This window comes from Rhinatrema bivittatum, chromosome 3, assembly GCF_901001135.1.
Source record: "Rhinatrema bivittatum chromosome 3, aRhiBiv1.1, whole genome shotgun sequence".
Classification (NCBI taxonomy): Eukaryota; Metazoa; Chordata; class Amphibia; order Gymnophiona; family Rhinatrematidae; genus Rhinatrema; species Rhinatrema bivittatum.
Genome location: NC_042617.1, coordinates 412,147,169 through 412,173,459, shown reverse-complemented (window position 1 = coordinate 412,173,459; position 26,291 = coordinate 412,147,169). Strand labels below are relative to the sequence as shown.

General features: G+C 42.1%; 1 protein-coding gene across 2 annotated transcripts in view; it reads right to left on the bottom strand.

The window, feature by feature from the left end:
• The window catches only part of LOC115087934 (collagen alpha-1(XXI) chain-like), a 454,903-nt gene that overhangs the window by 288,087 nt on the left and 140,525 nt on the right, over positions 1 to 26,291 (bottom strand). For both annotated transcript variants that reach the window (XM_029595690.1, XM_029595691.1), the window contains exons 7-8: positions 4,587 to 4,664; positions 1,206 to 1,214 (exon numbers count right to left, since the gene is read on the bottom strand). In XM_029595690.1, coding sequence (XP_029451550.1) covers positions 1,206 to 1,214; positions 4,587 to 4,664 — 87 coding nt within the window. The remainder of the gene's footprint in view (positions 1 to 1,205; positions 1,215 to 4,586; positions 4,665 to 26,291) is intronic.

Genomic DNA, 26,291 nt, shown 5'->3' with positions numbered 1-26,291 from the left:
TTTTCCGTACGGAAAAACGATTCGCGGCGGGAGATCGCTCCTGGACCCCCGCTGGACCCCCAGGGACTTTTGGCCAGCTTGGGGGGGCCTCCTGACCCCCACAAGACTTGCCAAAAGTCCAGCGGGGGTCCGGAACGACCTCCTGCAGTCGAATCGTGTTGTCTACGGCCGGCGCCATTTTGCGCAAAATGGCAGCGCAAAATGGCGCCGGCCGTAGACATTTGGGGGGGGGGTTCGGGAGGGTGGGGGATTTAATTTAAAGGGTCGGGGGGGGGTTTTAGGGGGTTTTAGTGTGCCGGTTTTCCTGCCCTCCCCCTTCCCCCGATTTACGATTTTTTGACGATAAATCGGGGGAATTGGTATTGTATCGTGGCCCTAACGGTTTTTGACGATTTAAAATATATCGGACGATATTTTAAATCGTCAAAAAACGATTCACATCCCTAGTGCTTGCTATCCTGACTGTTTAATGATTCCAGGATTTTCTGTATTTGGTCTGTGGGTGCATTTCTAGAAACTATGTGACCCATAGTTTGTATGAGGTATCAGTGTCTCTAGAAACCACAAGGGGGCAGCTTGCTGATAGGATCCTTGCCTAGAGACAAGCAGGAACCTAGTTGGTGCGTGCCAATATAGGGGCACATGTGTAGGTACAGGCAGGCTGTGTTTGATATGACCCTTCAAGTGTATACAGGGTTCAGCCTGAGTGGATGTTAGGAGTAGCGCTGAGGCATTACATTACAGTGTTTCAATGAATTTATTTTTTAAACAGGGCTAAAAGTGATTAATGTATGCTAGCCCTAAATGCAATATAATTGTCATTTAGAATTTTTAATTGCCTAACATAGGAAAACAATTATTAATTGTGGCATGTGAATATATCAGGACCAATGATTGTAAATTGGGCATGTGATGGATCTTAAAGATTCCCTGTTTATATATCCCTCCATCAACTTCTTAATATAATTAATTTTGCTATACCAGCTTCATAATTAATTGTAATTTTGTTGTTGCTTTTCTGGCACTGTTTTGTGTGGCAATAAATATTAAATACAAATTCCATCATATTCTCTTACCAAACTAACTTCTCTTTTTCTGAATAAATTACCTGTTACCAATGATTGAGGAAGTCTTTGGATAAAGGTATATACTACCTTGTATTCAATTTGAGTAAAAATGTCCATGCATGTTATAATCTACTGTACCTCTCCATTCTGAAAAACAAAAATATGAAAAATTGTATCAACATCCACAATTAATTTAATTTTGCTTTAGACACTGTCAATTCATGCAATTAATGTAGTACAATATATTCAGAATAAGACACACATGTTGACCCAAAATTTAGATTTTTTTAATTCCCACATCCATGATAATGTATTTGTATTAAGAAAATGTAATTATTCTAATATAGGAGATACTACATACTTGCAGCACAAAAAAAATGCAAAAATGTTTATAGACTCTAGCTATCACATTAGTATTGTACGGCTTAACCTTACTTTCAGGCTGATTTGACTTTACGGAAGAATTATAGCTCTATTGATTTTAGTGGAAACTAAATAATTCCTTCATCATTTATTACAATTCTTGATAAATCAAATACAAAATCATAAAAGTTAGCACCTGCATTCAAATAGTTTTGTTCAAAAAAGAATGAGAAACAAGATGAACAAAGCCAAGAGCAGCCAGGTTGATATTTTGAAAGAGAATGTGTTATACTCCTGCTCTGAATTGTAGGCTAATAAAATATCAGTTTACTATTTAACTCTCAAGAATTATGTAGTGTTATAGAGACTACTGAAATATAAATGATATAAGAATGCTATTTAACATGCTTATTTTTGAAAGTAGAGAATTAAAACATAAGATCCCTGTTCAGCAATAAATAATTGTCTACTTATAAAGATTTATGGGTAGCTGAGGTCTGAATCGCACCATTAGATTGGCATATTTAGGTACTAAGCTCCTTTAGATCTACTTATGAAGCCAGATATTATTTCAGGAGCCCTAATCTCTCAGCTGAGTGATTACTATTTTATAGAGTTATCCCTGGCAAGAAATGCTGTTGCAAATCACAAGCAATAAAGTTCTTTTTAGAACTTCAATTTGAATCAACTGTTTTTTATTTTGAAAGAGCTAAATTTTGTTAACATCTCATGCATTTAAAAATGTTATTTTATTAGAAAAACAGGTATTTCTCAGGTTGTGAGAAATTACTTTCATATTTTATAATAGACATCATCATCTTTATGATGAATTCTACAGCTTCAGAATAAGCTTTTTGTGGTTGAGTTTGGGAGGTGAGGACTGGAGATTAGTTGTTAATATTTTATAGTTAATTTAGTGCTCAAGAAGAGTACCAGAAACCAAAGTCCTCTATCCACAGAATAGGTAGAGTAGAGGCAGTGGCAGTGAAGTGTCTCCATAATGCCTTGTTAAGGATCCTCAGCCTTGGTCTTCAGAGAATCACCTCTTAGGGTATGAGGATAATTCAAAGTACATAATTTTGCAACTTTTGACCTCTCCATTAAAACAGTGATGTCAATTAGTACCCAATCATGGTGGTGGTTATAGTAATGTGGACATCTGTCTCCTGGGAAGTGGACTCAAATCACCAATTCATGTGTTCCTTTTACAAAGGTCACCAAATAGCATTCAGATGGTTCTAAACATTTCACTTGGTGAATAAAGGAGGTTATTTTTTAAAGATCTATTTGAACTTATTACTTGCACATATTGTAACCTCACTGAATTTATTTTTTCAGAAAAATCCAAATTGAGCAATTTGCACACAAAAAAAAACCCAGATTAAGTTCATTGAAATTGGCCCCCTACCTGTGATGACCCTTTGGGATCATCCCAGTATGGCCCTAGTCTTAAACCCTGTGAGCTAGGATAGGAAAGGTAGTGAAGGGAGGAGTGCACTATTCAGAACAGTTCCTCCACTGAGTTTGGTAGAATAGCAACCCTCTGCTGTATATAAAAGCACTAAGTGTGCAGCATTTCACAGTTTGGCATTTTGGTTAGGAATTAGAGAGAATAGGAGTGTTTTCTTGAGTTATCTGCCTGCTTGGGTACTGAGTTTCACAGCCTGGGCCGATACCGTAGTGGGAAGAAGAGTGGGTGCTAGTCCTATATTTTGACTGAGATCTTTGGATGTTTTTTTGCTTTTTGTAGGATTCCTTTTTGTAAGAGCCCTGGTAACCCTAGCTGAAGGAATTCAGGGTATACATCAGTTAGGTTAGACAAGGAGTAGGGAAGATTCCAGTGCTCTCCAGTCCTCACAGAGAGGGCTGGATGAGAGGTGACAGGTGGTTTCTGGAATTTCTACATTCTTGTGAGGATTTTTCTGAGTTCCCAGGAGGAAGTTTGTAGCTATCCTTCCTGCCTGAATAGGGAACTGGACTTTTCATAAGAAAATTCCCATTGAGACAACTGAAGAGAACTGTGATCTGCGCCTATTTAAAATTAGGCACACATAAGCGCTCATCCAGGCTATTTTATAACAACCATGCATATGTACATACAACTTATAAAATTGCTGCATCCCTGGGTGTGCATTGGCGCACGCATACTAGTGTGCACCTATACGCCAGTATGGAAGTTACCATCCCTTCCTTTTGCCATCAGTAATTTTAGAAGGGATTTTCCATTCCAACTAAGGATCCCCTACCCAAATGGGAACCTTAATTTGCCTAACCATAGAGGATAAGAGTTTCATTGCCAATACTGAGAGACACTTGAACTGATAAATCTTTGAACTATAAATGTGACCTTTTTCAAGCTAAGAACTGATGTGAACAGTGCCAAGTAGCTATTTAAGAAGACTGACAGTAAAGATTTATCTTTGGACATTCAGCCTGAGCCTCCAGAGCGTTTTGTGGTACTCACATCTGGTAAACTTGATAGAGACCTGTTACCAGCCCCCCCCCCCCCCCCCCCAGCAACACATCAAGAGTCACCCCAGCCATCTTGGGCCTTGAAGGATTTTGTTCTCTCCTCATTGGAAAGAACTCTGTCCTGTGGCCCTTGGACTGTGTTGGAGTGGGAGACAGTTAATGATTGATCCCAGGACCCTCATGTGTCCCTGCCCTCCTGGTTCCTAAACCGGAGAGGGGGCTACATACATACTGCATTAATTTGAAATTCACATTTAAAGCAATCGGGTACTGCATTATACAGACTAATACAGATGGAATTTTTTAGTTATGAATGGATAAACTGGTTTTCTGACATTAAAAATTCCTCATTTTTAAGGCCAAAGGGGTTTAGCACACCTTGGCAGAATTCAATTTATTCATGATCTTGGTACAAAATGAATTGGGCTTCTCTTCTCCATTTTTTATCTTTGATGTTAAAAAAAAAATGTCATCAATGTTTTAAAAAAAATGAAAATTTCAAATGTTCACTAGTCTTGCTCTTTTTAGCAAATACTATAACCATGTCAGAACATAGTGATTCTCATTCACTTCTGATAACATTTAACCAATGTGTTCCTCAGGGCCCTTGACAATATTAGCTGTATAGGTTAGAGTTAATTCAACCACCCTTTCCTTCTTAACAGGGTGTGAGAATGTACTTACAGTTCCTGGAATTTCACAAGCTCTTTCCCTGTTATTCTGCTCTGGATCACAGTAGATTCTTAGCTTTTGGAGATCAAACTGTAATTTAAAAAACAATATATCCAGTCTTAAAAATGTCATATCAAACACAACTGCTTAAAATAACTTCAAATATTCTTAACTCATATTTCTTTCTTTCTGATTCTTTCTATAGAATGAGCCGCTTTTCTTATTCAGGTTCTGTTGATTTGTATTTGCAATTTAACTTTTATATTGTGCCCTACCAAAGGTTCATTATATAAAAGAACAAAATGGGGTGGGTAGGTTGGTTGGTTGGGCCGTGTAGTCTTTTTCTGCCATCCTGTTCTGTGCTAATGGGGAGGACTCTGAGATTCAGTCTGCACCGATGCAGTTCAGCTCAGAGCACCTCTTGCGTCTGTCATTACATCTGGTACTGATACCATGAGTCATCTTGTATCGCTGTGTTTTTAGGTCCTAGGTATCCTGTCTCATTTTATGTTGTTGCAATTTTTTATTGTGTATGTGAAATCGTAACTCACCCCAAAATATTCAGAGGGCACACACTATAAATTGTTTTATATAAATAAATACATCTAGCCAAGGACAGTCGAGTCTGGGTGTGCTGCAGAGCTGATGTGCTCAGGCCAAGCACAATGGCTACTGCTGCTGCTATAGTGATAGCCCTTTTCACCCAACCAGCGGTGCCATGGATGCTTCTCAGAGGACTGCATTATGCTCAAGCATGACTAGGAAGAGGTAGGATGGCAGAAATCACTCAAAACATTAGGGGGCACATTTTTAAAAATTGTTATTAAACTACAGTTTAATTTAAAGGTTAAATGATGAATGAACTAGAGACAGAGAGAGAAAGTAGAAAATTGCATTTTGGACTAAGCTAAGAGAAGTGAGCTAAGAGAAAAATACAGTACTTTGTTCCAAATGTAAATAGGAGGTATCTTGTAGAACAGAAGACAAAGGGTAGTAGTGGTCAAAAAGTAGGAGGTGCGATGATCATTGTCTTCATTATTTCTCTCCCCCCCCCCCCCCCCCCAAACCTCTACTCTTGTTACCACTCTCCAAAGGTTGCTGGACACATGGAACAGTTTTCCTGTGGAGGTGGTGAATATGAAAACAGAAGCAGAATGTAAGCAAGCTTGGAACACAGAAGATCCCTAGCTGTGAAAATGTGAGGGGAATGTCAAAGATCAACTGAGCTCTATGGCATTCCACCAGAAATTAAATTGGGCAAACTAAGGGGGTCAGTTTCTATAGCTTTCGCACACAAAAGGGGACTTTTTGCGAGCGATAGATAGATCGAGGTGGAATCGGGGCGGAGTTGGCACCGGAAGGGGAGGAGTCGGGGTGGCACCGGGGCGGATGCAGTGAAGACATTGCTGACAGAGAAAAGGTAAGGCTCCTTATTGCCTCCAGTAACGCACCCAATAGCACCAACTTTCACGGTGGCACTTTGGTGGCACTTTGGTTTGCGAAAGGCCTGCTATTTTAGAAAATCCAGGCCTAAATGTGCCTCATCTGCCTTCTTTTCTATGTTTCTGTTACCCTTCCTTCTCTATTGCTACCACCCTATCATCCTTTGCTTTCATCCTTCTCTGTTGCCTGTTGGTCTCATCTCAAAACGTTTTTTTTGATGGTGCAATTGCACTATCATATTTATAAATGATCTGTCATTGGAAAGTCATTTATTACAGAAGAATGGTGCAGTTAGGGAAAAAGCACAAAAAATGTGACTCTTTTGAAAGGGGCATATAAGATAGTAGCTTTCTTTCACAATATGTGTCCAGGCAAGCAAACTCATGCTTGCAAACTTGCATACTTTCTCCTTAATGGCACCAACTTTCTGCAAGAAATTCCCCACTCATGTCCCAGATGGTGCCTTTCTCTCTTTAAGGCTAAATTGAAAACTTGTCTTCCCTGATACATAATTGCAGCTTGCATAGTGGTACATTTCCAGAATATTATTTTCTCAGTCTTATACAGTACTACATGGCTCCCTTAATCAGGGTCATGATTAAAAATTGGACAAGTTCCTTCTACTTTGTTTGGCAATGAAAGATATACGTATATGGTGAGTTAAAATTATAGCCCTTTATTTTCTGACTCAGGAAAAGATTATTTTTCATTTAAATTTTAAGTTTTCCAAAAATACAGAAATGCAAATAAATCATAGCAATAACTGCTACTTTGTCCCCCCTCCCCGACCACCTCACCCCCCAAAAATTATCCACCTCCGTAAGATCTATTAATAAGCTCAACTCTCACTATCAAAATCTTTATCTTAATGCTGTAACACAGACCAAGTACAATGGAGGACACGTGTTTTTGTGTTGCTGTAAGCTTCTCTATCTGATATATGTTTCATAGTCTCTTCTGCTTCCAATGAGCCTCTATCTCACACTTGGCAGCTAATAAAATTTGGATAATCAACTTGTGGATAAGTCTTGGTGCCTCATCCACCGTAACATTAAGTAAAAAGTTACTTGGAGTCCAGTCCAAAGTGATGTCATGCCCTGAATAAGTTGATGTATCTTTTTCCCAAAAGGAACAGTTTTTTCGCAGAACCACCAAACATATCCCATAGACCCCTTGCCTCCACAATCTCTCCAACATTTATTTCAAGTATTACAACTGAATTTAACTTTCTTGTTTTGTAATGATTTATTTTCAACTGGATGTCATGAAAATAAAACACTGAAAACAGAGAATCGCATACACTCCATGTGCTCATGGAGGATAACTTTCAAAAAATTCCATGTGGCCCCTCCGTGTGTATATATGGCCACACAGAGATCTACTACAGTATTTTAGATCCTGTACTTATCAGGTATACACAGATTATAAATGTGCTCATTTCTACCCCCCCCCCCCCCCCCCCACTTAAAACCTACACTGCTTTGAAAACACATACTTTTTATATCTGTTTTATATAAGCATATACATTTTCAAGTGAATTTTCAAACGAATTTACACATGTAAATATAACTTCTATCATAGCAATTTTCAAAAGCATTTACCCACATAAACTGCACATACCCATGTATAACCTATGAACAAATCAATTTTCAAAAGCCCACTTACTCGGGTAAATTTCATTTACTTGTGTAATACAACCCAATTTTAAGTATGCAAATAGTTTTTTTAATCTGGCCCAAAGATTTTATGCATGAAAAAAAAACTCTTGCTCTTGTAAAATCCCTTACAGAAGTTGTTTTATTGACATTAACAGTTTACTGATACCTCCACTAGTTCACCTAGTCCAGTGATGGTGAACTCCAGTCCTCGAGTTCCAAAAATAGGCCAGGTTTTCAGGATATCCACAATGAATATGCATGTGATAGATTTGCATACAAAATGGGTTTTTTATTTCACTTACATGCCATCCATAGCAGAAGTAATGTTACAAGGCAGGGGACCTCTGCATGCATCAGATCACTTAAGTATTTACGCGCTAATTTCTGCTTAAAGTTTGAACCACCCATGTACTGCCAATTCCCAGACCACACTCATGCCCTGCCCATTTTTGAGAAGATCTGAAATGTGCATGCACTGACATTTACAAGTGTATTAAGGCAGCTTTCAAAATCCAATTGGCGCGCACAAGCCCAATATATTCACGCATCTACTAATTTCTGCACGGGTTGGGCTTTTAAAATTCACTTTATCTATGCGAATGTAAAGCATACACACATGTATGCGCCTAATCTTAAGAGACTGCTCGAGAAAACATAGTTTGCGTATCTTTTCCAGGACTTTGCTGGCTTTTACATGAGTATGTAAACAGGTTTTAAAACATGCGCGCACATGTAAAGTTATGCAGATAGCAAGCCAACACGTGCTGCGGTGTCCTGTTTTAATACTACTGGTCCCACCCTGAAACACTCATACTCCGCCTATGTCCCAGCCCTTTTCCGCCCTCTTATTTATGATGTTGGCACAGGTATAAATATTAGGGGTGTGCATTCGGATTGACCGCATTAGTAAAACGCAACTCATATTTTTTTTTTACTTAAAAAATTGATTCGACATAAACGATCGGATTTCCCACATATCGAACATAGATATGTTCCTTATGTGGGAAATCGCGATTGTTGAGCCAAAATAAAAATATAAACCCCCTCACCCTCCTTAATCCCCCCCCCCCGACTTACCACAACTCCCTGGTGATGGAGCGAGGAGTGAGGACGCCATTTCTGCAATCCTTGGCGAGAAGCATGTGACGTCGGCGGCACGTCGAGTGACGCCGGCGTCACGTGATTCCCGGCTTGTTCGCGCCGGACGGCTCGTTCGGCCCAAAAAGAACTTTTGGCCAGCTTGGGGGGGCCTCCTGACCCCCCCAAGCTGGCCAAAAGTTCTTTTTGGGCCGAACGAGCCGTCCGGCGCGAACGAGCCGGGAATCACGTGGCGCCGCGTCACTCAGACGCGGCGTCACGTGATTCCCGGCAAGTTCGCGCCGGACGGCTCGTTCGGCCCAAAAAGAACTTTTGGCCAGCTTGGGGGGGCCTCCTGACCCCCCCAAGCTGGCCAAAAGTTCTTTTTGGGCCGAACGAGCCGTCCGGCGCGAACGAGCCGGGAATCACGTGACGCCGACGTCACGTGATTCCCGGCAAGTTCGCGCCGGACGGCTCGTTCGGCCCAAAAAGAACTTTTGGCCAGCTTGGGGGGGCCTCCTGACCCCCTCAAGCTGGCCAAAAGTTCTTTTTGGGCCGAACGAGCCGTCCGGCACGAACTTGCTGGGAATCACGTGACGTCGCGTCTGAGTGACGCGGCGCCACGTGATTCCCGGCTCGTTCGCGCCGGACGGCTCGTTCGGCCCAAAAGAACTTTTGGCCAGCTTGGGGGGGTCAGGAGGCCCCCCCAAGCTGGCCAAAAGTTCTTTTTGGGCCGAACGAGCCGTCCGGCGCGAACTCGCCGGGAATCACGTGACGCCGCGTCACTCGACGTGCCACCGACATCACATGCTTCTCGCCAAGGATTGCAGAAATGACGTCCTCACTCCTCGCTCGATCACCAGGGAGTTGTGGTCAGTCTGGGGGGGGGATTAAGGAGGGTGAGGGGGTTTAAATTTTTTTTTTGCACATATGTACATATACCCAACTCATTGGATTTTTTTTATGTCCATATTGGCCGCAAGTGGGACCCCCTTTCGGACATAAAAAATATGAACATAAAATTTTGCTCTGCACATCCCTAATAAATATATGCATAATTTGCGGCTTTTTAAAATCCATGTTGCTTGCACATGGCCTACATACTCGCATATCCGGGCATTTTTGTGTGAAAAACGCTTTTAAAAATCGACCTTTTAGAGAACAGTTTTCAAACATTTTGCCACATCCATAGGTACTTTGAACCCATGAACTTTGTACTGAATATTTTAAAGGAATGCATAGCACTTTCCATTTGAAAATTGCTGTGGGAAGAAAGTGTTCACAGAATTGTGCACTTGGTTTTTGTGTAAGTAAAATATTTATGGAAAATAAGTGAACAGATTTTCAAATCTAGTCTGCATGAATTATTTTCTAATTCCACCCAAAACAAGACTCTGCCCTTGACATTTATAGTCAATCATCTGCAAAGGATGCTAAAAGTAGACCAGCAAGATCTGCAAGATCCTATGTTCCCCCCTCCCTGACTCCGCCACCCTTTAACATACGTTTTCCAGCTGTAAACCCTATTTGAGTGCCTACATCTGCCATGACATAAGGAATTCATTTAATCTGATAGTTGGGAAGTTATAGACCAGTATCCAACTTCCCTTTCTCTCAAAAATTCTCGAAAAAACAGTACTTTCACAACTAGAAGACTATCTAGATGACCAGAACATTCAACATGGAAATCATTTCAGGTTCAGGAAAAATCGTTCAACTGAGACTTTACTTGTATCCTTAACTGACCCCATATTACGGAGATTTAACAATGACAAATCCTATTTCCTGGTACTACTTGACCTATCAGCGACCTTTGACACCATTGACCATACCTTACTATGCCAAAAGTTGAGAAAAATTGGAATTGACGGCAATGTAATGAAGTGGTTCTCCTCATTCCTAGCAAAACTGTCACTCCAAGTCTAACTGGGCCACCACATGTCCGATACCTTCCCGATTGCTGCAGGTATCCCCCAGAGTTCAGCTCTCTCAGCAACTTTATTCAACATCTATATGCTTCCTCTATGTAGACTTCTGTCTGATCTAGGAATCTCCTTCTTCCTATATGCAGATAACATTTAATTCTATATACCACGCACAAAATCTATTGAAAATTCAAGGCTAACTCTAGCGACCCACATGAAGGCTGTACAATATAAACTATCCAAACTTTAACTCTAAACACTAATAAAACTGAAATCATTCTACTGAGAAGAAATCTACCTATAGTGACTCCTCAAACACTTGACATGGGTAACTTCAACATCACACCCTCAGACCAAGTACAGGACTTAGGTATACAGGTTTACGAGACGCTATCAATGGAAAGGCACATAAATAAATTAATCAAATCATGATATGCCAAACTGAGCTTACTACACAGACTGAAACTATTGCTGACTCATGCAGACTTCTGCACGGTCCTGCAAACTCTCATTTTAAACTTAGACTACTGTAATTCACTTCTACTCAGAGTTCCCAACTGTCTTCTAAAAAAACCCTTCATCTATTAAAAAATGCTGCAGCTAGATTCTTAACAGGTTCAAGGAAATTCAATCACTTATCACATTCATTGATAGCTTTTCATTGATTATCTGTACAATTCCGCATCAACTACAAAGTCCTAACAATAATACACTCCACATTCCATTCTAATAACTCTGGTTTGGTAGAGGTAACTCTACAAACACAGGCCACAAAGATCTTTAAGACCTCAAAACAAAGGACTACTAGCTGTACCATCACTACAGAACACTCACCTAACAAAAATAAGAGACTGCATGTTCTCAATAGCAGGCCCAATGCTATAGAACTCTCTACCCGAGTATCTAAGACTGACTCCAGAAACAAAGAAATTCAAACGTGACCTAAAAACTTGGTTATTCCAAAATGCCTATAACCTGACTTAAAATCACCTGAACACAAAGCATGCACCCTCAAGTTCAAAGTCATTAAGAACCTATCTCCTGACCTAAATACCTTAACCCAAGTATGTGAAAAATTTTAATTTATATGCTGTTTGACCTCATTAAGTCAACAACATACATGTCGATGTATAATAAGTATGTCATGTTGTAAATCATTGTGATATCTATTTGGAACAATGGTATATAAATTGGCTAAATAAATAAATAATCCAACTCCTAATGATCCTGAAACCTGAGGGGAAAGCCCAGACCATGGGGAGGAATGGATGGGAAATTCAGACAGTAAACAGATGATGAGGATGGCTGGTGACTATCCTAAACAGAGTGGAGTAAAGGCATATTCTAGTAGTTAGAACATTGGATTGAAAACCAGGGAAGTCATAGTTTAAATCCTTTTTCTCCCATTGATGTTCCTTTTGACCTTGGACAAGTCACTTAATCTTCATTTACCTCCTCAAAACTTTGGAAGTCATTTTCAAACCATTTAAATATAATATAATATCATAGCAAATTTCAAAAGTCAATTTACATGCACTTGGGGTTATTTTCAAAAGGATTTACACGCTATAAAACTGAGTTTTGCACATGAAAATGCACTTTACCCATGTAAGTTGGCTTTTGAAAATTGCTTCAATATTTGCCATTGAATTGACCATAGGTTTTACATGTATAAGTGCACTTTACATGGGTAAATGGGGTGTTCCGGGTTCACTAGCCCAACAGGAATTATAATGTATAGCAATGGGGAGTCTGGGGAGTGAATCAGAGCCCTGAGATTGAGGTCAGATTCCTGGGGGGAATTTCTGAAAAAAAGGGGCATGGTTTGGAATGGAGGAGAAAGCATCTGCACTGTTAGCTTTTTCACTGTTTCTTTTTTTTTTTTACACTACTTGGGCTCCCTCAAGGGGTGGTAGTGGGACAGGAAGTGTCTCATCAGACTCCTGGGGTTTTTACACTACTTGAGGGGGCACATATTTGAGGCCACTCAGGCCTTATAACAAGATGGTGGCCTTGGGCTGTGGAGCCATCATCATGCGTTGTGAAGAGGGCTACTTAAGACATGGTATTTTTCCCAGTGATATTTTACCTCCAGGAAAAACATCATGAGATTCACAATGCTGTGGGAATCACTTGCAGTTTTGTGAATCCCATGTCTTAGTAAATAGATCACTTAAAAGTGAATTTTAAAAGGCAGGTTTGCACCAAGATAGAGAAATGCGTGTGCATGTAGAAATGCATTTGGCCACCTGATTTTATAAAGTGGGTGGATTCGTTCGCATGTGCCAATGCACGCACATCTTCCATCTCTTACATCAGAGAAAAAAGGGGTATGGTGTGGGCAGGGCATGGACATTCTGGAGTAAGGTCAAGAGGCGTGCATGCACGTACTTACACACCCAGGTCCAGTGCCATCTAACTTTATTTCTGCTATGGAGAAGGTGTAAATTAAAAAAAAAAAAAGAATCCTGGCATCCCTGAGTAGTTTAAGGGGGCTGGAGTAACTATGCGGGAGTTCAGGCTAAAGAACCAGGGGGGTTTAGAGGACCTAGCTCTAGACTGGGAGAACTGGTTGATGAGCTGGTGAAACTGGCCATGACATGGACATGCACCTGTTATAAAATTCCCCCACTTGTGTAGCTCATATCAGGTGCGTGGCTGTGTATGCTCAGTTGCAAAATAGGGTGCACACATACATGCGTCTGTTATAAAATTGCCATGTCCCTGAGTACATGCTGACACACACACATCAATATGCACCATCATGCCACCGCGCCATGTTAGAAAATAGACTGCAACATAACTGAGCCCTTGAAAAAGGATCGTTGAAATCCTAAACATGGTCCCATGTCAGGTAGAGCTACCGGGTAGAGTTTATCTCGGAGTTGTTGGCTTCTATCTATGTTATACCGCTAAAATAATTAATGCAGCAAAAATCTTTTCGCTAATTTATGGATCACAGTATATGAATTGCACATCAAGGGATAAGTTGCAAAAAAAAAAAAAAACAAACAAAAATGTACTTTTCATGACCGATGATTATATATAAGCTGAGTGTGAAAGTGGAATTTAATACTATCGATGAAGTCTATTATAAAGATCATAATCTCATAGGTGCTTGTTTAAATGATAAAAAAAACACTGGGTACACTGGCACCTACTTTATAGTTAGCAATTGTTTACCAACGGTCCATTTCATAAAGTTAATTCAAGGTCTGTGGTTTTAGAAGTCATATTTAAATTGCTAAAATCTCAAAATAATTTTATTTTTTTACCTTTGTTGTCTGATCTTTGAATTTTTCTAATCAGTTGGTCCTGGTCTCTTTTTCCTACTTTTTTCCCTTGTCACTCATGTCCTAATTCCTTTTCAGTGTCTTTCTTCTACTACTGTCTTCTTCCCTTCCACACAAACACACACAAGCATTCTGTCACAGACTCCCTCACGCACTCACTCTCATATGCTCTCCCCACACACCCACAAGCTCTCACTTTTTCACCCCTCCCCAGGCTCACATTCTTATGCACCCACAGTCGCACACCCAGGCTCCCATTCTCACCCACACATACAAGCCTGCGCACAGCTTCTGCTCACCCCCCCCCCCCAAAGCAGAAAGATCAGTTGGCATCTCCTGCTGCCACCGGCCTCCTGCTATCTGTGCGTGGCACTTCTGCTCCCCCCCCCCCCAAACAGGAAGGTCGGTGGGCCATATGGCTGCAGGAGAGGCCTAACCTGCCACCTGCCCACCGCTTCCCCATGTGTGCTGCTCCGTGGCTGTGCAAATGCATTGAATGGCACACCCAGTCTCGCCGGGCCTGGGTCCTCCTCTTCACCGTCACGGGGATGGGATCCCGCAACGGCCTTGCAGTTCTGCTGCTTGCTCCACTTCCAATTCCAGTTTGGTGGGCCTGGGTCCAAATTGGGTGGGCAACTGCACGTGCGCATGTGTGGATGGCCCGTGACTCGCACACGGTTGGGGGGGAGGGGGGGAATTTTACAAAGCAACGCAAGGTAATGCAATTGGGCCTCCCCCAGTTCCCTCCCAGTCCACTCCAATTAAGGAGCAAACTGGGAGGGAACTTTCCTATCTCTAACCCTACCCTTCCTATCTCTTCCCCTCTCCTCCCCGACCCCTAACTGAATCCTACCTATCCCTAATTTTTTTATTTTGTTACTTACTGCTCCTCTGGAGCAGAATTAATCTGCCAGCACTTACTTCCCCGGGACAGCGGCTAATGGCGCTATCCTCCCCACCCCCCTTCCCTGCCCAGACCACGCTCCCTGGCCGCCCCTTTTCCCTCGGCTGGTACTTCTGTGCGTACTGGGGTTTATGCGCGTGGCCAGGTCCATTGTAAAATGTGCGTGGCGTGCGCATGGCTCTTTGAAAATTTACTTGATAGTGTATTTACACATGTAAAACCCAGTTTAGGCACATAAATCCTTTTGAAAATTACCCCAAGATGACAATTTGCAAAAGGATTTACACATGTAAAAGAAGCATATAGTGTAGCAATTTTCAAAAGCTCATTTATGCACTTAAAAGTGCATTTGCATACATAAAACCTATAGATAATTAAATAGCATATAGCATAGCTGTTGTGTCTGTGGACCCTTGAGCTGAGGTGGGATTGGCTTTACCTGCAGGGAGATGCTCACCAAGCTCATGGCCTTAGCAAACTGTCAGAGAACCAGCAGCAAGGGCTGGTCTCTGGGGGTAGCCCTCTAGCCACTCCAAAGGCCCTTTCAGACCACAGGTATGTGTGAGTTCCTGTGCCACAATGCAGCCTCAAAGACTAGGCCCCAAGGCTCGAAGGCCCGCACCGTAAGCAGGTGAGCATATGCAGGCACAGGTCAGGCAAGGACAGAAACCACTAAAGACGAGAGCCAATACTGAAGGCAGATGGACGCTGAAGATGGAATCAGGAGCACAGCAAAAGACCACAGCAGACTGAAGACAGCATCCAGGCAAGGTGAGGAATCAGAAGAACACTGAGAACAAAGACCAAGCAGACCACGGCTGGACCAAGGCTTCAGCCATGAAGGCACAGGAACTTTAGAACTCAGAACCTGACTCAGGAACACACAGAACTCTGTAGCAGGACTCAAGAATAGGATTCTGAAAATATGGAGCAGAAGACTGGCCTGAAGGCTGAAGACACCAGAATGCTGAGATAGACTGAGACATAGGATGCAGGCAGAACACTGGCAGGAGCTGAAGATACAAGACACTGGACCAGGCAGAAGGCCAGGATGCAGAAACAAAACGAAGATCACAGAGGACCTTGCTAAGGCCCCGATGCAGAGACTGAAGAGCCCTTTCATAGGGCATCCAATGATGACATCATCTGAGGGTACCGTGGGCTTTCTCGCTATGGGACCTTTAACTACATCAGGAGTGCACACGTGCCTGGAAGAATGCCGACAGGAGTGGCTGCACCACAGAACCCTCCTACGAGTGGTAATCCTAACAGATGGAATTCTGTTTAGTCTCTCGAGATATAAAATTCACAACCATCTCAGGTGCAACTGCCTCCTCTTGCCTCCTATAATTGATCCCCCAACTCTATCCCGCCCAAAATTTCTTTTCAGATTTGTAAGAGAGAACAAAGGAAGATCTTTATTGGATGGATATGGCCGCAGTATAGGTTAATGTATGCAGCAATTTAAATACTAAACTACTAACATTCATATAATTATAAAACATCAATTACTAATATATTCACTATCCCCCAGGGATGACCATGCCCTTACCCGCTGAATTGTCATTCACCAAATGCTCCATAGAATTGTGCTACAATTATGTAGTGCTATTGTGAACACAGGGCCATCGAAGCTGTGCTCCAGTTCACAAGTGTTTCAAGGTAAAATGCTGCAGCCATGTAGTGCCATTGGGAGGACTCAGGGCAATCGAAGCCTCACCCCTTAGGTTATCCTGCAATTTGAGCCTGATTACTGACAAGGTTCTCTGCAGTGTAACAAAAGTCCTGCTCCATAAAAGAATAGGTGTCACTCAAGTATACCAAAGCAATTTTGGGCAATGCACAGGCCAATCCTGGCTGTCAAAGCCAAAAACTTGACAGGCAACTTATCTCACTGTCACCCACCCATGCAACATAGAAGCAGGAATATCACACTACTTGGTATTCTCTACTCAACCAGTTTTCAAGAATTTCACATGCTGTGCACCCCGGGTCGTAGACAACCCCAGCCACAAGCCCTCGGTGGTGACACCTCACTTGCCATGGGCATCCCACCAACCTAGCTGTGGCCATATCTTACAACACTGATGCTGCCTAGAGCTTTACCATATGCTGATGCTTTTGTTCAATGACTTGGTAACAAATGAGAATGCTGATAACCTATTGCATATTGCTTTGGCGATGACACAATCTCTCTAAAACAGGAAAATACTGCATCTTGGCACAACATTTGTGATGGCCTACAATCTGGTATGTGCTTAATACCTCCAAGTGCCTGTCGAGGCCTCATCTCGAAAACCTGCTTGGGATGTGCTGTGTTCAGTGATAATCTCTGCTTAAGCTCATTTCTAATGCATAAATGAATAGCGCATAGTACCAATGGGCTGAAGTGAGCATGTAGAATTACCAGCACGATGGAGACTGCAAAGCAAATGGTTGACAGCTGAAACCCCTGGCCGTGCACATTCTGAGAAAAGAATGCATAGCACATGTATGATATAAAATTAGAGCTCCAATAAAGAAAATCAATGTGCTCCTTATCTAAATGGTAACGCCATCACCTGCTTAAGTACAAGGTTGTTAGCTCTGCAGGATAAGAACACCTCAGAATGAATGTTTTTCTTTGCCACTCAGCTTATGGCCACATCAAGCTGCAGTATGCGTTAAGGGGACATGGTGATCCTGAATTATATTGCTTTTATTTACATGAAAGAAATGAGATTTATCAACTAATAAATACCTCCAAGCACCATTTTCAGTCATAACTGGATAGCACACATTACATGGCACTCAAAGGGGCTGAACTGAAATTGTATTACAAAGCCTTATGGGGAATGTGAAGAAAGGGGACAAGGCAGGCCCCACTGTGAGTAGCGCAAGTTCCGAGATGAGGAAGTGTAACCAATTAGGGATGCAGGAATAGATCTCCCATAAAGAAAAGCACTGGGTCCATAGTCTTTGTGGGAGCACATCCACCTCTTTGAGTAAGGGATTGACCAAACCGCAGGAGGCAAGTTTTGATATCCCTATCATAGTGTCTGGGCTGCAGGGAACCAGGTCTGAGGTATTTATGCACAGCATCCTGAAATTGCCCTGTGTAGTTGGAGAGGGAATAGGAACCTTGTTGCAGGGTATCCATGTAAGATCATAGGATGTGCCATACTTGGATTGTCCAAGGTATGTCAAGCCCCGGATCCAGTTTCAAACAGTGGCTAAACTAGGTTACTAGTACCTGGCAGGATCCCATATAAGATCAATAGATTTCATGCTGCTGATACCAGGGACCAGCAGTGGATTCTGCCAGTCCATTTTAGTGTATGCCCATCCCAACCTTCCATAAGTGCAGCTACCTAACAGCTAAATGCCCACCACTGAATAACACTTCTGCCACCAATCCATAGCAAATAGCCAAGCAGGAGACCACACAAAGAAAGAAAATTCTACCTTCCAGACCAAAGGCATTCCCCTCAGAAAGGAAATGTGAAATGGCAAAACTAAATGATATGATTTAGGAGAATATTTATTTATTTATTTGTTTGTTTTTATATACCGACATTAGATCCGTGATGTCACATCGGTTTACAGGGAATGGAAATGAAATAAGTGGGGGGTTCTTATTTCTTACAATGAAACGTGGTAACACATAAAACAAGCATGTAACATGGGTAACTTACAAACGAGGAAAATATGTGGCACTGCCAAACTGCATAGCGCTGGTTCTGGAGACCCTGCCCCAAGTGCCATAAATAACTTAGGGACCAAAGCTGACCATGAATTTCACATCAGCGCTAATGGATGACCCAAAAAGTGCTAGCTGATTGAAGGACAAAAAGACACATGTGCTACCGGCAGAGGTGAAATACATCAAGCGCCTGGATGTCCGATGACTTGTAAAGAAAAGAATAAGATGACAAAATTAAGATGCTTACGCACCATTGATGTAAATGTAGCCCCTGGAACAAGCCTATTACTGTTAGCTGCCATGTGAAAGTGAGAACATTGAGTTCACAGACGTCTGCAGGCCGGATCGATGTTTGATCAAGAATACCTGAGCAGTCTTAATGGAGAGGGATGAGGAATATGTAAGTACAAAACTTGCAAGTAAAAGTAACCACAATAGTTTAAATACCAGAGCTTCCGAAAGAAAGAGAGAAACTCCAAACTGCCTGAATCGTCTCCTAATAAGCTGGCTGAGGATGCATATAAAATAGAAATACCAAAATGCCTGGATGCCACTGCCAGAAGTCTGAAATTAAGACTACATACAAAATAAGATTGTATATCAATGCCAGAGAAGGTGGAGGAGTCCTAGCGGTGCAGGCAGCTGGTTCTGTTCATTACCTTGGCAGCTGCATATTACTGCTAGAGCTCAAAGCTCAGTGTGAGTCATGTCCTGGACTCGTTGCATCCTGCCTCTGTCTGTCTCAGCTTGGGTAGAAGGGGGGGGGGGGGGCGCCACAAAGATTAGGAGGTACCATATATATGAGAATGTGGACTCCAGGGTCATACCCATTCCAAATGAGGTCTCACTAGGGAATTATTAAAGCAGGTACATTAGAACATAAGAAATTGCCCTGCTGGGTCAGATCAATGGTCTATCAAGCCCAGCATCCTGTTTCCAACAGAGGCCAAACCAGGCCACAAGAACCTGGCAAGTACCCAAACACCAAGAAAATCACATGCTACTAATGCAATTAATAGCTATGGTTATTCCCTAAGTAAACTTGATTAATAGCAGTTAGTGGACTTCTCCTCCAAGAACATAAGAACATAAGAACATAAGAAAATGCCATACTGGGTCAGACCAAGGGTCCATCAAGCCCAGCATCCTGTTTCCAACAGTGGCCAATCCAGGCCATAAGAACCTGGCAAGTACCCAAAAACTAAGTCTATTCCATGTAACCATTGCTAATGGCAGTGGCTATTCTCTAAGTGAACTTAATAGCAGGTAATGGACTTCTCCTCCAAGAACTTATCCAATCCTTTTTAAACACAGCTATACTAACTGCACGAACCACATTCTCTGGCAACAAATTCCAGAGTTTAATTGTGCGTTGAGTAAAAAAGAACTTTCTCCGATTAGTTTTAAATGTGCCCCATGCTAACTTCATGGAGTGTCCCCTAGTCTTTCTACTATCCGAAAGAGTAAATAACCGATTCACATCTACCCGTTCTAGACCTCTCATGATTTTAAACACCTCTATCATATCCCCCCTCAGTCGTCTCTTCTCCAAGCTGAAAAGTCCTAACCTCTTTAGTCTTTCCTCATAGGGGAGTTGTTCCATTCCCCTTATCATTTTGGTAGCCCTTCTCTGTACCTTCTCCATCGCAATTATATCTTTTTTGAGATGCGGCGACCAGAATTGTACACAGTATTCAAGGTGCGGTCTCACCATGGAGCGATACAGAGTCATTATGACATTTTCCGTTTTATTCATCATTCCTTTTCTAATAATTCCCAACATTCTGTTTGCTTTTTTGACTGCCGCAGCACACTGAACCGACGATTTCAATGTGTTATCCACTATGACACCTAGATCTCTTTCTTGGGTTGTAGCACCTAATATGGAACCCAACATCGTGTAATTATAGCATGGGTTATTTTTCCCTATATGCATCACCTTGCACTTATCCACATTAAATTTCATCTGCCATTTGGATGCCCAATTTTCCAGTCTCACAAGGTCTTCCTGCAATTTATCCTTACACTAATAGAGCGGTATAATCATCTACCACTCTGTGGGAGCCAACCCACATCAGACCATATCAGATAGCCTACTCCCCGTGAGGATCATACAGGTTGCTGGCTCCTCTTTCTACAGGAACAAAGCATAATACTTTGCCAACTCCTCCCTTCTGGGGGAGCAGAGCACTAACAGATTGCTAACCTCTCCTCCTACATGAGTCAAGCCTATCAGATCGCTCACTCACTCCGCCCTCCTGGCGGGGTGAGAGCTAACAGATTGCTAACTCTACCCTCCTGGCAGGGTGAGCGCTAACAAACAGCCCTAACTTCTTTAGCCTTTCCTCATAGGGGAGCCATTCCTTCTCTGCACTTTCTCCAGTGCAACTTTCTGAGATGCAGCAACCAGAACTGCACACAGTATTCAAGGTGCGGTCTCACCATGAAACAATGCAGAGGCATTATGACATCCACCACTTTATTCGCCATTCCTTTCCTAATAATTCCTAACATTCTGTTTGCAAACTGAGCCAGTGATTTCAATGTGTTATCCACTATGACGCCTAGATCTCTTTCCTGGGTGGTAACTCCTAATGTGGAACCTAACTTTGTGTAAACACAGCCAGGGTTATTTTTCCATATATGCATCACCTTGCACTTGTCCACATTAAATTTCATCTGTCATTTGGACACCCAATCTTCCAGTCTCACAAGTTCCTTCTGCAATTTATCACAATCCACTTGAGTTTTAACTATTCTGCATAATTTTGTGACAACCGCAAATTTGACTACCTCACGCATTGTACCCCTTTCCAGATAATTTATAAATATATTAAAAAGCACCAGTCCAAGTACAGATCCCTGAGGCACTCCACTGTTTACCTTTTTCCACTGTGAAAACAGCCCATTTGATAAGAGTCCTGTTTCAGAAGCCTTTCTTGTTCTTTTAAAGAAACCATATCACTTTATCTGTTGGACATTATGATTCCTGATTTTATAAAAACATTCTATCAATGTGATATTTTCAATCCTACATACTAGAAATTGGGCCATGATTTCATGTAACTACAGTGTTATAGCTCATGGAACAAAAATACCTGCAGTGTCACAATTCCCCTGAAACGGGATGTGACAGAGTATACCAACAACTCCCCATTCCATCTTAAGGAGCCTAGTTCAGACTTTTAACCCAAACCTCCTTAAGACAGAAGACCACTCGGGATTCTGGGTGAAGGGAGGTTCCCTTTACCTTGCCATGAAAGACCAGGCCTAGAGAGCTAGGAAGGCCTCACAGGAGCTAATAGGACCTCAGGGGATATTCGTATGCTGTGTGTCTACCTAATGTGTGTGCCTGATGCAAGGTGAGCTATTACTTTGATTTATGCACATTTGATGCACTGTAAATAAATAATTGCATCCAAACCAAGTTAGTCAGATCTTGTGGCATTCCTGAAATACACTACATGTGGTGTCAGTTCGGGGATTCTTTTGGTTTGAAAGGGAAACACAAGTAAAAACCCATAGCCTCCAAGAAGAAGAAGAAGAAAAAAAAACTGCTTGCATTGTTTTTTCCCTAGGGCCTTCTGACTTCAATTTCTACTACAGCAGGCCAAGGGGGCTATCTATCCCCACCTGAGCAATCAGGGGTCAAATAGTAGAACATAAGAACATAAGAAAATGCCATACTGGGTCAGACCAAGGGTCCATCAAGCCCAGCATCCTGTTTCCAACAGTGGCCAATCCAGGCCATAAGAACCTGGCAAGTACCCAAAAACTAAGTGAACTTAATAGCAGGTAATGGACTTCTCCTCCAAGAACTTATCCAATCCTTTTTTAAACACAGCTATACTAACTGCACGAACCACATTCTCTGGCAACAAATTCCAGAGTTTAATTGTGCGTTGAGTAAAAAAGAACTTTCTCCAATTATTTTTAAATGTGCCCCATGCTAACTTCATGGAGTGTCCCCTAGTCTTTCTACTATCCGAAAGAGTAAATAACCGATTCACATCTACCCGTTCTAGACCTCTCATGATTTTAAAACACCTCTATCATATCCCCCCTCAGTCGTCTCTTCTCCAAGCTGAAAAGTCCTAACCTCTTTAGTCTTTCCTCATAGGGGAGTTGTTCCATTCCCCTTATCATTTTGGTAGCCCTTCTCTGTACCTTCTCCATCGCAATTATATCTTTTTTGAGATGCGGCGACCAGAATTGTACACAGTATTCAAGGTGCGGTCACACCATGGAGCGATACAGAGGCATTATGACATTTTCCGTTTTATTCATCATTCCTTTTCTAATAATTCCCAACATTCTGTTTGCTTTTTTGACTGCCGCAGCACACTGAACCGAAGATTTCAATGTGTTATCCACTATGACACCTAGATCTCTTTCTTGGGTTGTAGCACCTAATATGGAACCCAACATCGTGTAATTATAGCATGGGTTATTTTTCCCTATATGCATCACCTTGCACTTATCCATATTAAATTTCATCTGCAATTTGGATGCCCAATTTTCCAGTCTCACAAGGTCTTCCTGCAATTTATCACAATCTGCTTGTGATTTAACTACTGTGAACAATTTTGTGTCATCTGCAAATTTGATTATCTCACTCGTCGTATTTCTTTCCAGATCATTTATAAATATATTGAACAGTAAGGGTCCCAATACAGATCCCTGAGGCACTCCACTGTCCACTCCCTTCCACTGAGAAAATTGCCCATTTAATCCTACTCTCTGTTTCCTGTCTTTTAGCCAGTTTGCAATCCACGAAAGGACATCGCCACCTATCCCATGACTTTTTACTTTTCCTAGAAGCCTCTCATGAGGAACTTTGTCAAACGCCTTCTGAAAATCCAAGTATACTATATCTACCGGTTCACCTTTATCCACATGTTTATTAACTCCTTCAAAAAAGTGAAGCAGATTTGTGAGGCAAGACTTGCCCTGGGTAAAGCCATTCTGACTTTGTTCCATTAAACCATGTCTTTCTATATGTTCTGTGATTTTGATGTTTAGAACACTTTCCACTATTTTTCCTGGCACTGAAGTCAGGCTAACCGGTCTGTAGTTTCCCGGATCGCCCCTGGAGCCCTTTTTAAATATTGGGGTTACATTTGCTATCCTCCAGTCTTCAGGTACAATGGATGATTTTAATGATAAGTTACAAATTTTTACTAATAGGTCTGAAATTTCATTTTTTAGTTCCTTCAGAACTCTGGGGTGTATACCATCTGGTCCAGGTGATTTACTACTCTTCAGTTTGTCAATCAGGCCTACCACATCTTCTAGGTTCACCGTGATTTGATTCAGTCCATCTGAATCATTACCCATGAAAACCTTCTCCATTACGGGTACCCCCCCAACATCCTCTTCAGTAAACACCGAAGCAAAGAAATCATTTAATCTTTCCGCGATGGCCTTATCTTCTCTAAGTGCCCCTTTAACCCCTCGATCATCTAACGGTCCAACTGACTCCCTCACAGGCTTTCTGCTTCGGATATATTTAAAAAAGTTTTTACTGTGAGTTTTTGCCTCTACAGCCAACTTCTTTTCAAATTCTCTCTTAGCCTGTCTTATCAATGTCTTACATTTAACTTGCCAATGTTTATGCTTTATCCTATTTTCTTCTGTTGGATCCTTCTTCCAATTTTTGAATGAAGATCTTTTGGCTAAAATACCTTCTTTCACCTCCCCTTTTAACCATGCCGGTAATTGTTTTGCCTTCTTTCCACCTTTCTTAATGTGTGGAATACATCTGGACTGTGCTTCTAGAATGGTATTTTTTAACAATGACCACGCCTCTTGGACATTTTTTACTTTTGTAGCTGCTCCTTTCAGTTTTTTTCTAACAATTTTTCTCATTTTATCAAAGTTTCCCTTTTGAAAGTTTAGCACGAGAGCCTTGGATTTGCACACTGTTCCTTTTCCAGTCATTAAATCAAATTTGATCATATTATGATCACTATTGCCAAGCGGCCCCACCACCGTTACCTCTCTCACCAAGTCCTGTGCTCCACTGAGAATTAGATCTAAAATTGCTCCCTCTCTCGTCGGTTCCTGAACCAATTGCTCCATAAAGCTATCATTTATTCCATCCAGGAATGTTATCTCTCTAGCGTGACCCGATGATACATTTACCCAGTCTATATTGGGGTAATTGAAGTCTCCCATTATTACTGCACTACCAATTTGGTTATCTTCCCTAATTTCTCTTAGCATTTCACTGTCCATCTCACCATCTTGACCAGGTGGATGGTAGTATACCCCTATCACTGTAGTCTTCCCTGATACACAAGGGATTTCTACCCATAAAGATTCAATTTTGTATTTAGTCTCATGCAGGATGTTTATCCTGTTGGACTCTATGCCATCCCGGACATAAAGTGCCACACCTCCTCCCGACTGCTCCTCTCTGTCATTGCGATATAATTTGTACCCCGGTATAGCACTGTCCCATTGGTTATCCTCTTTCCACCATGTCTCTGAGATGCCAATTAAGTCTATGTCATCATTTACTGCTATTCATTCTAATTCTCCCATCTTACTTCTTAGACTTCTGGCATTAGCATACAAACATTTCAAAGTTTGTTTTTTGTTTGTATTTTTATTCTGCTTTTTAATTGATAGGGATAAGTTAGAATTTTTTAGCTCAGGTGCGTTTTTAGTTACAGGCACTTGGACTACTTTTCTAATTATTGGAACCTCACTGTCAGGATGCCCTAATTCTAATGCATCATTAGTATCCTTTAAAGATACATCTCTCCGAACCATGTGCTGCTGAGCGACTGTCGGCTTTCCCCTTTGTTCTAGTTTAAAAGCTGCTCTATCTCCTTTTTAAAGGTTAGCGCCAGCAGTCTGGTTCCACCCTGGTTAAGGTGGAGCCCATCCCTTCGGAAGAGACTCCCCCTTCCCCAAAAGGTTCCCCAGTTCCTAACAAAACTGAATCCCTCTTCCTTGCACCATCGTCTCATCCACGCATTGAGACTCCGGAGCTCTGCCTGCCTCTGGTGACCTGCGCGTGGAACAGGGAGCATTTCAGAGAATGCTACCCTGGAGGTTCTGGATTTAATCTTTCTACCTAAGAGCCTAAATTTGGCTTCCAGAACCTCCCTCCCACATTTTCCTATGTCGTTGGTGCCCACATGTACCACGACAGCCGGCTCCTCCCCAGCACTGTCTAAAATCCTATCTAGGTGATGCGTGAGGTCCGCCACCTTCGCACCAGGTAGGCATGTTACCAGGCGATCCTCACGCCCACCCGCCACCCAGCTATCTACATTCCTAATAATCGAATCACCAACTATGACGGCCGACCTAACCCTTCCCTCCTGGGCAGTAGGCCTTAGGGAGATATCCTCAGTGCGAAAGGACAATGCATCACCTAGAGAGCAGGTCCTTGCTACAGGATCCTTTCCTGCTACACCTGGTTGGTGCTCTCCCATTATGAGACCTTCTTCCTCCAAGGCAGCACCAGGGCTGCCAGTCTGAAGTTGGGACTGGACTACTATGTCCCTGAAGGTCTCATCTATATACCTCTCTGTCTCCCTCAGCTCCTCCAGGTCTGCCACTCTAGCCTCCAGAGATCGGACTCGTTCTCTGAGAGCCAGGAGCTCTTTGCATCGCATGCACATGTACAACTTCTCACCGGTGGGTAAAAAATCATACATGTGACACTCGATGCAAAAGACTGGGAAGCCCCCCTCTTGCTGCTGGACTGCTGCCTTCATCT